The sequence below is a fragment of the Phlebotomus papatasi genome, chromosome 2, assembly GCF_024763615.1.
Source record: "Phlebotomus papatasi isolate M1 chromosome 2, Ppap_2.1, whole genome shotgun sequence".
Classification (NCBI taxonomy): domain Eukaryota; kingdom Metazoa; phylum Arthropoda; class Insecta; order Diptera; family Psychodidae; genus Phlebotomus; species Phlebotomus papatasi.
The window spans coordinates 28988399-29002393 of record NC_077223.1 but is presented as its reverse complement, the minus strand read 5'-3'; the positions used below and the strand labels follow the sequence as shown (position 1 = coordinate 29002393).

Below are 13995 nucleotides of genomic sequence, written 5' to 3'. Positions count from 1 at the left end.
ATGCTACTGAAATTCGGACAAAAATTACTTATCGATGCATAACCGCGTTATTACCTATTCATAATCAATTGAAAGATTTGAAAACCTTTCCAAAAAGTTCAATAACGACCCTATTCGCTTGAGAAACATGTGATTTAGAGCCTTTTTCACCTTTGACCTTAAAAAATCGTTATTACAAATGAATCGACGGAGTTTTCGTATATGGAAAAATCCACCGCCTGAGCAACCTCCAAAATATACGCAAAAATACAAAATATAAAAATCCTTTGAATAATATACAGATTTTACATTAAAAATTCATATTCTTGATTAAATTTAATACTTAAAAAACTTAACTAAACTTCACTTAAAAAAGATATAAAACATTTTCAATAACATTGAAAACTTAACCCTTTAAGAACGATTGGAACACCGGTGTCCCATAAAGAAAATAATTTTTCATGACTACCTAAACTAAAGTTATTTTTTTCTTATGTTTGTACGTAATTTCAAAGTAGAAGGTTCAAGGAATCTAGGATATTTTTTGCAAGCCTCTAGCTATTCGATACATCATAAATTTTGAAGTTCAAAAATGACGAATTTTTAAATTCTCATAATAAAAATTGATTTTAATTATTTTTTATACTTCCAATTTTCTTTAGCAAAGCCGTTTTAGAAAAAGAAACTACAATACTGAAACATAATATTTTTCATTAAAATGAAAATTTTATCATTCATTGGTATTATCAGGAAAATTAGTTAATTTTTTTTGCTATTTTTGTTCCTATCGCTCATAGAGGTAAAAAATACACCGAATCAGACTCCGTTGGATTTTCTAAGGTTAAATGTAAAACCTTTTACTGATTTTGTTAATAGGTTTCATTTTTATTGCTGATTTTCGGCCAGCAAAAACCGTCTCGTCGTTAAAGGGTTAATCAAAAAAACAACATTTTAAATTGTGATATCGTGAGTCTTATGCTCTAGACACACTTACGACTTAAGCCGAGAGACGACTTAGCTGAAAATGATGGAAATGTATTTTAACCTTTATTTCTAATATAATTACGCTAAGCCGTCTCTCAATTCAAGAAATCGTATCCCTAGTTCTATACGACCGATTTTGATGAGTGAGGGCTTAAACGAAAGATCTCACCAAATGCTACAACTTTATAGAACATCTGAACTTCGTGGGACCAACACCGGGGGCACCACAGTCGAAAAACCAATTTCAATATCACATAACATCAATTATCTCGACTGTCGCTGAACCAATTTTGATGATTACTTCGACATAATAGTAGAGGACATTTGTGTCTACATTTCGTCCATACATAATTTTCTGCTCAGACTACGCTATCTGTCCGATTTTGTCGTTTAAGTGTGAAAAAACTGATTTTTCCCATAATAACGCTTTGAAACCACTCATATGCCAATTTGACTGGTTCTACTCGACCAAGACACTTAAAATTGGGTTTTAAATGGAAAGTCTCACAAAATACAACAATTCTTTGATATAGTTGAAGTTCATCAAATGAACACTTGGGGCGCTCTGGTCGAAAAAACGAGTTCAGAATTCAGAAACAAACAACCTCGATTGTCTCGGCTTCTGATTAATCAATGAAATCGGGAAACCATCCAATGGATGACGTCCCGTCAATTTGTGAAATAAATAAATCAATGTAATCAAGTTCTATGGGAAAATTATAGAGAACATTCTGGTCTACATTTCACCCATATATCACTTTTCTGTCAGTTCATCCAAATCCTTGATATTTTGGTTTAAATACAAAATTTGTATAATTTCACGAATTTGATTCAAAATAACTGAATGGCGTTCCCCAACTTCAGCTCTAAATCGAATTTGCATACATTCCGAGTTAGCTTATGTTAAGAATCTCACCTACATAAGCCGGTTAGGATTATCTGTCCCTTTTCTTAATCCATTCGCATCTATCGCATATTGTTTATCACAAAGTAGGCGAAAGTACTCTCCCTTAGAATGTTCATGCCTTTGAATTGAATAATCTGAATATCTTTTATTTTTCCTAAGAGACTTTCACATGATTATCAAATAATTATTATCAATAATTGATAATTAGCTAACTAATATTTAATAGAAATGTGTAAGTCTCTTAGGAAAAATAAAAGAAAATTCACATTATTCGAAGGTAAGGACGTTCGAAGGGAGAGTGCTTTCCCCTATAGTTGATTTCTGCGCAATTAATATACGAATTGCTGCCAAGAAAAGATTGTCACTGTATTTAGTTTTTCAATGAAATGGGAAAAATAATCCGGCGGAAGGGGATTTCTCACTTTTCGGAGTCAGAAAATGGCGCACAACATGTTCAACATCGTGTCGGTTTTCATTATATTTTCCTTATTTCTCTTTCCTAATTTGAATTCTTATTGAAAAATTTTTTTCTTACATAATTACTCAATATAAATAAATGGAGTTTCTAATGTTTAATAAAAAAAAATCAGTTCTTTCTAAAATGCGTATTCAATAGCATTATCCGCGATTTCTCAATAATTTTTTTATTCGTAATAATCTATTTATTTCTTAATTATTAATATTATTATTCATATTTAATACCCGAAAATATTTTTAATCGAAGCAACAAAACCTTTCTATATTTAATAAAAAAAAAATTCTTGAGATTTTTTTCGACAAATCTGTGATTAGTAATGGCTACTACTGGCAAGACGGGTTGTGAGATTTTTTAAAAAATAACGAGAACTTACCCAGAATTTTCGTCCTTGTACAAATTTAGAAGGATAAAATCCCTTGTAGCCTTATCGGTCATGATTGAGCTAATCTCCTCATCCACCAGTTTGCGTGCTGCTGATGGTGAAAGGCTTGGATCAATGGTGATTCCCTGGAGAGTTCTCAGTAAATCCGACATTGCTTCCGTGCTGCCGGCAAAGTGGATATTGGAGAAGGGTGAGATGTCCACAATAACAGCAGATTCCACGAGCTCTGGCTGAAAATCAGATTGTTTCAGAGCCTACTGAGTTTCATAATTTATGCTAAAACTTACATATTCCAGAGCGAAGTACATCATGCAACGTCCTCCCATACTGTGACCAAGAACGACAACTTTCTCAGCACCAATATCACGGATCAGCTCCTTGACATCCTCAGCCATGTGTTGATACGTGTGCTCCGATGCATGAGGACTCAAACCGTGATTGCGGCCGTCAATTGAAAGGATCCTTCTGCTGGGATTCAAAACTTGGGTGAGTCTCTTTGAAATTCCTCGCCAGTTCTGTCGGGAGCCGAAAAGACCGTGCATTATCAAAAGCGGGGCTCCGGAGGCACTTTGGGGATCTTTGGGCAAGTACTCATCATAAGAGAGTTTCACTGGTTGTATATTGTGGGACAAATGTCTTGAATTAACCACGGAATTGGAGAATCCGGGAAGGAATCTCATCAACCGGGCCATGATTGAAAGAGGTTATGTTGACTAGTTGCAGGTTACCAAATACAGAGGCGCTGTAGCATGAAAATTCAAAAAATCTCGTCTAAATTTTAGACGATATTTTTGAATTCATATTTTTGAGCAATCGCGGGGCGATTCAACTGAACTCCGATTCCCGCCAATTTTTTATCTATGGCTTGAAGATGATTTCCTTCTTTGTTCAGTGGAAAAATTGTGATGATAATATTTCACGATACTAAGATAGGAAGAAATAGAATGAAACAAACTTTCAATTGTCCTTCCGCAGAGATCTTGTCTTTTTGTTCACATGATTTCCCGGCTAAAGCCAATCATCTCATGTGTCAGCACATCATGAGTTATCAGTAACGCGCTTTTTTTGGGATTTGAGGAGCAATCAGAAGCGATACTTGACTGAATGTTGAGGTCGGGGAGAAAACATGTGTTAAGGAGCAATATAGTGATAAATTTACATGACTTCATTCATTGATGCAGAAAGCACAATTGGTGGAAAGGGCATGAATTTATCCATAAAATGATGAGCCAGAGGAGTTAATGTCACTGAATCACTTTTGTGTACCATCGCAGAGTGGTTATTGTGTATATGTATCGTTATCAAATTCTGTTGAACGCCATGAAATTTATGACTCTGTTCGTTTGTTTATGATGGAAAAATCGAATCAATGCTCGCGATCGTGCTCCCGGCGTCGGCGGTCGCGTCTGGGAAATTTTCTGTGATTGAGGAGAGAATTCGTCTGGCCAGTTCTTCGAGAGACTTTCGCTAAGTGAGATGATTGTTTTTTTTACGCCAAAAAAAATCACAAGTGCTGCACTTTTAAATCAATTGGAATTCTATAATCAGCCTTGGGATTACGAAAGTGCGCATTTTTCTTTTTTGGATGAGTGAAGGCGGTGAAGGTGTTACACAAGTATTTCTTGAAAAATTCCCTTATCACAGATTGAACACTCTGCGATAAGATTATGAGGCACTGAATCGGATGTAATTTCTTGTACACAAATTTTAATTGTGCAATAGTGAGTGAAGCAATTTATAATTCACTTTTATTGGAGCAAAGTGAGTGCAAATGTTTGGATCCCTTTGAGGGTGTGTTAAGAGCTCAATTTCCCGTTGAGAAATTGTTTAAAATAATTTAGTGTAAATTTCCTGCTAATTTGAGGCATATTATTTCATAATTCTTCAGTCGAGATCGTGTTTTTCCAAACGGATCACTTAGAATCCGGAGGGGGTGGAGGATGTGAAGAAGTTCTTCTTCTGGCCCATCTCACAGATCAAATTAGAGACGTGGAAAAACTCTTCAACGGTCAACTAGTGTGAAAAGTGTATTGGAACACGTTTGATGTAAATATTTACATAAATATTGAGGATTGGATTCTATTTTCATCGTACTTCTCATTAGCTAGCATCTTTTATTCCTTTTTTTCTCATTTCTTAATTTCATCCACCATCCCTCTCCCACTCACCAATCGGCCTTCTTCTGTACATCTCGGGGGGGATACACGCATAATTAAAGGCCAGAGTGCGATTTAATTGCTCAATTTACGGACAATCACAATGACCAGACAAATCAGATGACTCCCCTTACCATGCCAGATTGAGATGTCTGTGTAATAGATGAAAGAATGGATTTACTACCAGATCCCATCACAAAATATCCCGACATCTTCATCCGTATTGCTCCTGCCACCGACAATGTTACGAGTGAGAAAAGTCTTTTGCATGAGCTTTTACACATTTTCGCGCTAATTTTATTTACACAAATATTAAATCCTCCTCCTACTCTTCTTTTTTTTCAGTCAATACCGACGATACCATCCCACTCTTTGCCAACTATTCAGATTCACTCCTGAAATTTGCCTCAATCATGTGCATAATATTCGCATTGGTTGGAATTCCTGGCAACCTCATAACCATCATTGCATTAGCACGATGCAAAAAGGTAATAAATTGATTGATACATTAATAAATTCTCCACTGAAATAAGAAAAAAAAATCCATCACATTGACTCTTCGGGCATTGTAGCAACTATTCTCAGCTCAAATATAAACAAGAAGTGAATGAGAATTAAACATACAGAGTATAAACATTATTATTGGTAATCCAAAATAAAATCTCCCAATGAGAACCTATTCCTGTACCCCTCTCCTTTCTTAATTATAGAGAGAGTATAGTCTGAAAGTGAAAACTCTATCCCCAGAGCGAGAAAATTTCTATTGTATCATGTTAAATCTTATGCATGGTAAAGTTCATTGAAAAGTAATTCACTCTTTGTGCCAAATCAATTAAATTTATGACTTTTTCCAAAAGCACCCAAGTTCAATTACATTGAAAAATGTATGAGATCATTAGATATTTCAAGACTCCGCGGCTATTGATATAAAACAGAATCTTAGGAATGTTATTAAAGTTATTATTGTAACATATTTTCTTAGAAAAAAATGTCGTCAAAATATCATATACACTTTTTTTCTAATTAAAGCCTAATTTTGTAAGTTTTCAGAATCATTCTGACTTCCTTCCATTTCGATCATTATGTAAATGAACAATTGTGGTTTATTTATGTAGATCTAGAGTTGGTTTAGTGATTGAGAACACATGGGTACACTTTCGCAGCAATTAAAATGACCACGCGACCATAATTTATGATTCTTCTCACATCTTTTTTAACCAAAGGTTTGCTTTGGGTTTTTTTTTAAATAAACCTAACGCTGCTATCACACTAAGATATTCACAATTTAAATTTAAATTCAATTGAGCCAATTGAGCATTATAAGATTTCTTGAATTTATTTGAAAATTCTCACTGCCAGGAGACATTTTGCAAGAAATTTGCTCAATTTTAAATATTGCCGCGAGATTTTTAATTGTGAATGACTCCGGAAAATGTGTGATAGTACTTAAAATAACTTATAAGTCATTTCCCAAGAAGCAATTTTTTCTTAAAATAGTCTTGTAGAATTCCCTAGGAAAGGCACTGTAGAACCAAAAATCTATTTATTTACTTATAACGCTCTTGTTTCCATAACTGAGATTACTATGAGTAAAGTGGTGCGCTGTTAAGGATCTTAAGAGCTGCTATGGGAATTTCAACAGAAAATTTTCACTTTAAGTCTTTTAAAAGTGCACTAAAAGACTTGTCTAATACTTGGTTCTATAAGGCAGCTATTTTGCTGCTTGGGTTATCTATTATTCAGAAGGATACCCAAAGCCAGAAGAAAGATTTGTAGGGAAAAATCCTGGAAGGGACTCTCATACATTTTGTTGAAAATCTTGAAAATCTCTGTGAAGTCATATAAACAGGAGATTTCTTGGCACAATAATGGCTTTGGAGGAACTTAGCAAATTACTCCCGATACTAATATTTCACTCGCGTACAAGTTTATCACTAAATTACTGTATTTATCTTATTTTTTGGCCACAAATAATAATTAATTACGAGTAAATAAATTTAATAAGAACAATTTGGTTCAAAAGGATACTTGTTTAATTGCAATAAAATTGAAATTAAAGACCAATTTAGCATTTTAATTTGCTGAATTCAAATTTAATTGAGCAACCACATTTATGCTATTTTAGCATGTTTAAAGATGTTTTGGTGGGCCAAGTATTGGTTTATATCAATAAATAAGCGAAAATCTATCAATTCAAATTGTTTATAATGCAAAATAACGCATAGGAACAATTCATCTGAAAATTAAATTGAATTTACAAATTAAAAAAATCTTAGTGTGATAGAACGGTAAGGGTAATATCACATTTTACAATAAAATTTTAGGATTATATTCACACTACACTTTAATCTTTCAAGTTTATTTTTTTACTTAATAAAATATTATTGTTATTTGTTGGATTTTGATTTACAGTGATAAGAAACAATACATGGTCCACAAAAATTAGTTAAGAAATATACTGGTAAAAATAAAAGGATCAAATTGATCCCTTTGCAAAGGATGGATCAAATTAACATGTTCTATTATGAAAAGTGTGCATTCAGAGTTTGAAATTTGACCCATCCTTTCCAAAAGGATCAAATTTTAATCAGTTTGATCCTTTTACTTTAACCAGTGTAAGCTTAGGGGGAAGTGGGGCACCTTTGAATGTAAGGCAGCTTTATAATTGGGATTTTTCATCTATTTTAAATTAAATTGAGCCTTATCATGATATAATTTAGCAGCACAAACAGATTGAAAAGCTAAATTACATTATGATATGGCTCAGTTCTATATACATAGGAGAAAATCCTAATTTCCTTAGAAAACCAAATGCTGGGCCAAAAACTGTAACATCAAAACTACAATTTGATATCCATTTTATAAAAATGCTTCTAAATTGTAGGATAGCAGGATCAGACTTACAAATATTTCTGGGAATATGGGGATGTGTTCCTGCTTTCATTAAAAAATACTTTGCTTAATGTACATTTTCAGGGAAACGAGAAAAATCTACTGTCACCCCTGGCTAATTGTACCCCTGGTCTCCCCTTTGGGATTGGGAACATGAGGACTAACGGCGTAATCACACTTGCACATTAAAATTTCAATGTGATTCACATTAATTGTAGCTTGTGAGAGTCCAAATATGTTATTTCTTAGTGTCTAATATGTTATTTCTTAGTGTCTTAAGTGTCACTTAATATTTGGGGTTTTTATATTTATTGATAAAGAAGTGGACTTGGCCTGCAAAAATAAGTTTAAATTTAACTAAAGCATAAATATTTTTCACATTAAAAAATTAAAGAGAAAATCGCATTAATTTTTCGCATTAATGCTATAAATCAATTTATATCAAATTTTGCGGGCCAAGTCTACCTTTTATCAACAAATAGATCAAATTTTGAATATAAAATGATTCAAACACACAAATTACACAATTGGACTCTCACCAGCGACAATTAATGTGAATCATATTAAAATTTTAATGTGCAAGTGTGATAACACAGTAACAGCATAAAAGAAAAATCTAGAATCGAACGTATGTAGCCCTCAACATTTGAATATTCACCTTAATTTTGAACATACCTCGTACTCTGGCTGGGCACGAAAGTATTGAAATCAATTCAACTCAATAGCACTTGGATATTTTAGCAGTCCGTTTGAGAAATTCGTAGAGTTTTACATAAAATTGATAGGAAATTTTGTGTACTTTTCTAATCCACTTTTACCAAATGCTTAAATGTACGATTGAATCTTTTAACGTACGGGGAGGCCTGTTCAAAATTTTCTTGAAAAATTTAGTAGAAGAAGCACATTTTTGTATAGTCTATAAACAATTCAAGTAGTTTAAATCTAATGATAAGCAATTTTTTTTTGTAAAAATTTGATTAAAAAAAAATCTTTAAATGGCCTACGAGATTTTTCCACCTTGTGAGGTCGTCGGTTGCATCGACCGTTGTCGTATCCACGTTAATTTAACATTAATTTCTTTTTAAAATAGGGAAAAGGTCAATTGTTTTAATGGTACCCCATTTTATCTGTGCCCCACTTCCCCTTATCACATCTAGACAGAAATTTACGGAAATCTTTACATTTAGAGCACTCTTCGTAACTTTAAGTATTTAGTTAGGAACTTGGCTGATATTCTGTATTAGGCGCCTAAAAGCCCTACTAGAAACATTTGGTTTTTGAACTAATTCGAACGGTATAAAACTTCTTGAAAAGTCGCATTGACTTTCTAAATATGGCTTCCTGGTTAGGGGATTGTTGAGATTGTGAAATTCAACCAGAATTTCTTTAAGAAGTGTATTAAGATTATAAAACACAATTCTTAAGAATTGCTGGTAAAGAATGTTTTCTTTTCTAGGAACTTTTACTTATTAAAAAAAAAAGATATATTACATAGAAATGATTATTATCTTATTAAAGCTTTGGAATTCGTTAACATCAGTTATTTCTTGCTTATTTGTTATTATTCTTAAGAGTACCTGAGTGGAATAAAATAATAATAATTGTTATTATTCGACATACAGAGGAAATTTTATTAAAAGCTTATTGAAAGCTAATTGAAAACACTATCGATATATACAACTGCTCGTATTATTATTTCAAAACAAGTTGATATGCGATATTGACACAATAATTTGAATACATTTATAAGAAAGATATTTTCATTAAACAGTAAAATTTATACACTATGGCAATTCTACGATGAAATTGAATTTATTATCGGGTTATTCCTAAAACTAATTTCTAAGTTACATTCATAAGTCTTCTATAAGGGATGGCGTAGTGGGGCAGTTTAGGAAGCTGAAGTATTTTCCACTAAACACTCATTTACAATGCATTTAAGAATTATATTCAACCTAACTTAAAGTTGTCGATTTTTATCCGATATTGGTAATAATTTGCAGATCTGTTTTTTTGGAAATTTACATTAGGGAACAATGGGATAGAATTAATCAGAAAATGACATTTGAGTTCCTACGAGCAAAAATATTCTTTAAATAATTTTTGAATTATAAATAATTATTACAAAATTATTAAAAAAAAAAAAATGTTTAAAGTGGTTTACTCAATATTTCTTTTACTGACTGTCTCGTTCTACTTCTGTCTAATTCTGCCCCAGTTTTCCTTTTAAGCTGCCCTAAAGTTATGCATATCAGATTTTCCTCATCTTCTTCCTTCTACATAAACTTCCTAGAAAACGTTAGAATAAGGATGCCTGAGATCTCAGAAAATTTTAATCTTGCAATTTATTAGTCGTTTACACATGAATCAAAAAGATAACATTATGATTAAAATTTGTCATTTCTCTTAACACAATTTGTAATTTATTGCAGGTTCGCAATGCAACAGCCGTATTTGTGATAAACCTGTCTTGTTCTGACCTCCTTTTCTGCTGTTTCAACCTTCCGCTGGCTGCTAGTACTTTCTGGAACAGAGCCTGGACACACGGAGATGTCCTCTGTGAGCTATTCCCATTAGTAAGATACGGTTTACTGGCAGTATCGCTCTTCACCATTCTGGCCATCACCATTAATCGCTACGTGATGATCGTCCATCCACGAATTTATCCGCGGATCTACCGACGAAAGTACCTTGCTTTAATGATTGCCGGCTCTTGGATGCTCTCTTTTGGTGCTCTCATTCCCACATGGAGTGGTGTTTGGGGTTACTTCGGACTGGATATCCCCATTGGGAGTTGTTCAATACTTAAGGACGCTAATGGCAACTCTCCGAAGGAGTTTCTCTTTATTGTAGCCTTTGCTTTACCGTGTATCTTTATTGTAATATGTTACGCCCGAATATTCTACATTGTCCGCAAGGCAGCTGTTCAATCGCACGGAGGAGTTGATGCCCGCAAAGATTCTGTAAGATCACGCAGGGGATCTCGCCGGAGGAACTCTCACAAGAGACCACCAAATATTGATCCTGGTCCACCGAATGGCGAAGAACCCCTAGTTAAATTTGATCATCCGGAGATCAGATTTATGGATAGCACGAGCATTGGGTCGGGTGGACAAGGTACTGAACCTGTGGAAAATGGACAAATGGTGCCAGAGACTGAGATCAATGGCAATGAAGAGCAAGACTCAGATACCTACAGTGTCCATGAGACCAGAGCTGAAAATTATGCTTCACAGAGCAATGTGAACAACAACACATCCAATGCATCAATGCTCTATCGCGGCAGGATGACTGTGAGGGACAAAAGACTTCTCAAGATGATCTTAGTGATATTCTCTGCCTTCCTTATCTGCTACCTTCCTATCACAATCACAAAGATCTTCAAGGAAGTCACAGAGATTCATGGATTCAACATAAGTGGCTACCTTCTCATCTACATGACCACTTGCATCAATCCCATCATCTACGCAGTGATGTCTTCGGAATACCGAAGAGCGTACTGGGGCCTGATCATGTGTCACAAACAGCAAAATTCTGCCTGAGATGGGAATGAATCAAAGATGCTCGGATGATTGCTTGAAATATTCATTGATCTTTCCACTAATTCCTAATTAAATGTATCATTTCTTATTAAAGGATCAGGCATAGCTGTTCAATCTCAACTGTTTTAAATATTTTTCAACAAAAAATCTTTTACTTAATAATTTTAAAACAAATGGTAAAGTTTTTTTTTAATATCGTATAAATTCCACAAACGACAGCATCTTACGAGTGGTAAGTTTATTAATATGCAGGAGTTTTGAGTTCGAGCCCATCGACAATTGACGTGAAAAATATTTATGCATTTGGGCTATCAAGTCTTCAAATATGATTTCCATTTTCTGGCATTCTTTTTACTTGAAAAATTTTTATTGTGGTAAGTTCACGGAAGACAATTAACTTATATGTAGCTCATCTCCTCAACCATCCGTATCATATTTTGCTAGAATTTGGGAATTCTTAGGTTTCGAAAAAGAAAAAAGGTTCCACTGTTGATTTTTCTCTTAGCAACTAAAGACCAAACGGTTAGAGATAGCACCTTCAGGGAGGTCTTCCTAAGTTTTTACTGATTTTTTTTTTCGGAATACAAAAATATACCTCTACGCAATTTTGGGTAAATTTTTGAATAATCTAATCTAAATCAGTATCATTAGTATTAATCAATTCCAATTCGGAAAACTCAAACGTAAGAACGATTATATTTTCCCATTGTCCTGCTGAGGAACTAGACGCTAGTCCATGATTGGCAAGACTTTTAGGAAAACTTTTGACTTTCGATTGAATATTAGAGGCCAATGAAATTTTGAAATAATCTAAAATTGCCCGGTATTTAGAATTCCAAAACCTGGAACTGGCCAAGATCGCCAATCTAAAACCCATATAAGCCGTATAATACGGGCTTCAGACCTAACGCTTAGCTATTTGGCTTAACTCCTCTAATTCCTCATCAAACATGATTTTTTAGGAAATTGTTGTTTAGGATTGAATATTAAGGGCAAATGATTTATCAGATTTTGAAAAATCAATAAAATTGCTTGTTATTAAGATTTTTGAGACCTTCGGGAACTGGGCTAAACCTCCAGTCTAAAGCCGGCATAAGGGCCCAAATAGACTCAGGCTGATCTTCAAGAATATTTAGCATTTAGCATACAAAATGTGCCTAATTAATAATCAATAAAGTCTGACAGTTTGTGATAGATCTTTACTGCTGAATTTTACAGGCTAAAGCAGAGGTATGCAAGAACCGTTTGAAACCGAACAAACGTCCAATAAAACTTGTACGTCAATGGTCAAAACGCTACGAGAACAAACTTATTTTGACGTTTATTCGGTTTCAAACGGATCTTGCACTCCCCTGGGCTAAATATTCTCGAGGATCAGCCTGAGTCTATTTAGGCCTTAAGGGTCATCTCCTTAATCACTTAGGGGGAAGTGGGACACTAACTCAAAATCGAGGGATTATATACTGCTCTCTCTGTGGAGTTCGAGAAGTAAAAACGTAATGAAAAGATAATACCGGCTTCAGACCTAAGACTTAACCATATGGCTTAATTTCTCTGATTTCTTGTCAGATAAGATTTTTTGGATAATTTTGACTTAGGATTGGATAATCAGAGTACATGATCCATTAGATTTTAATAAACCGATAAAATTGCTTGTTGCTTAGCATTTTGAGACCTTCGAAAACTGGGCTAAACCTCTAGTCTGAAGACCGCTTTAGGGAAAGAAGGGAAAAACAGAGCACATTAGGTAAACCCAGTCTTGAAATACAGTGCCCGCTCCGTAATCCGGATGATTGGGAGACAATATGACATATGTCCGCTTCGTAATCCGGATGAATTTTTTGAATTTGTTTAACGTCTCGAAAATATAATACAAGTTTTTTTCTAGAATAGGATAAAAGTTTTAAAGAAATTTAAAAAGACATAATTAGAGAATTCTATGCTATTATACTTCTTTTATTAAACAAAAACATCACAGGATAATTCATTTTCATTGCTGAATACTCGTGCATACATAACCTCAAAATTATTTTAAATGTAACCGTCGATAACTCGTCCGGATTACGCCGATCCGGATTACAGAGCGGGCACTGTAACTTTGAATAGTGCTCACAGAAACGCGAGAATCTCGAGAAAAAAATAAAATGGCTCTTGCACCGGCCTAGGGATAGGGACTTGATATACTCGAACCCGGACCGAACCACCTCGTTAAGAGGGAAGCCAGGTACGCTGGACACCCAGTCGATACAGAAAAAAAGGACACATACAGTAGCTGTCAATGGTTTGTTGCCTAATATATGTTTGAGAAACCAAGTGGAAAAAATGATAGAAAAAATTACTTTTCTAAATTTTTCTTTTTGAAAATGAGATCCTTGTAATCCGAAGATCTTATTTATATACTTAAAAAAAATTAATTTCATTTCATAGAAAAAATAAATTGTTTTCAAAAAGTTGATTTTTTTGATGCATCAAAAGTTTGTTGCCTCATTTGAAAAAGTAATTCAAAATGGTCCAAACATGCAACCAACTTAGCAAGGCTATACTTTGAGTTTATGTCATTTGAGAGGAAAATAGTGCGTTTGTACATTTCCAAAATTTTCAGTCGTCAATATATTCATATAAAAGTTATGATAAATTACATGAAATAATGTATTTTTTGTTAATTTAGAATTTAG

The 13995-nt window shown here is 33.9% G+C and overlaps 2 protein-coding genes across 3 annotated transcripts in view; one reads left to right on the top strand and one right to left on the bottom strand.

Moving 5' to 3' along the window:
• LOC129803379 (protein ABHD11-like) overlaps window positions 1-3945 on the bottom strand; it is an 80562-nt gene extending 76617 nt beyond the window's left edge. Inside the window, exons 1-2 of one of the 2 annotated variants that reach the window (XM_055849867.1) lie at window positions 3018-3945; window positions 2722-2960 (exon numbers count right to left, since the gene is read on the bottom strand). In XM_055849867.1, the coding sequence (XP_055705842.1) occupies window positions 2722-2960; window positions 3018-3422 (644 nt within the window). In that variant the 5' untranslated portion in view covers window positions 3423-3945. The remainder of the gene's footprint in view (window positions 1-2721; window positions 2961-3017) is intronic. The other variant, XM_055849866.1, reaches the window with a different exon arrangement.
• A 182-nt stretch (window positions 3946-4127) lies between these two features.
• LOC129803377 (G-protein coupled receptor moody) lies at window positions 4128-11434 on the top strand. Its single transcript, XM_055849864.1, has 5 exons — window positions 4128-4491; window positions 4619-4776; window positions 4949-5136; window positions 5232-5374; window positions 10211-11434. Exons 3-5 carry the CDS (start codon window positions 5058-5060, stop codon window positions 11318-11320), a joined length of 1332 nt encoding a protein of 443 aa, XP_055705839.1. The 5' UTR covers window positions 4128-4491; window positions 4619-4776; window positions 4949-5057; the 3' UTR covers window positions 11321-11434.
• The last annotated feature ends 2561 nt before the right edge of the window (window positions 11435-13995 follow it).

Coding starts and splice junctions, on each gene's coding strand:
- LOC129803377 (XM_055849864.1), top strand. CDS start 5,058: ATGGATTTACTACCAGATCCCATCACAAAATATCCCGACATCTTCATC. Junction 5,137..5,231: donor TGCCACCGACAATGTTACGA/GTGAGAAAAGTC, acceptor CTTTTTTTTCAG/TCAATACCGACGATACCATC. Junction 5,375..10,210: donor CATTAGCACGATGCAAAAAG/GTAATAAATTGA, acceptor AATTTATTGCAG/GTTCGCAATGCAACAGCCGT.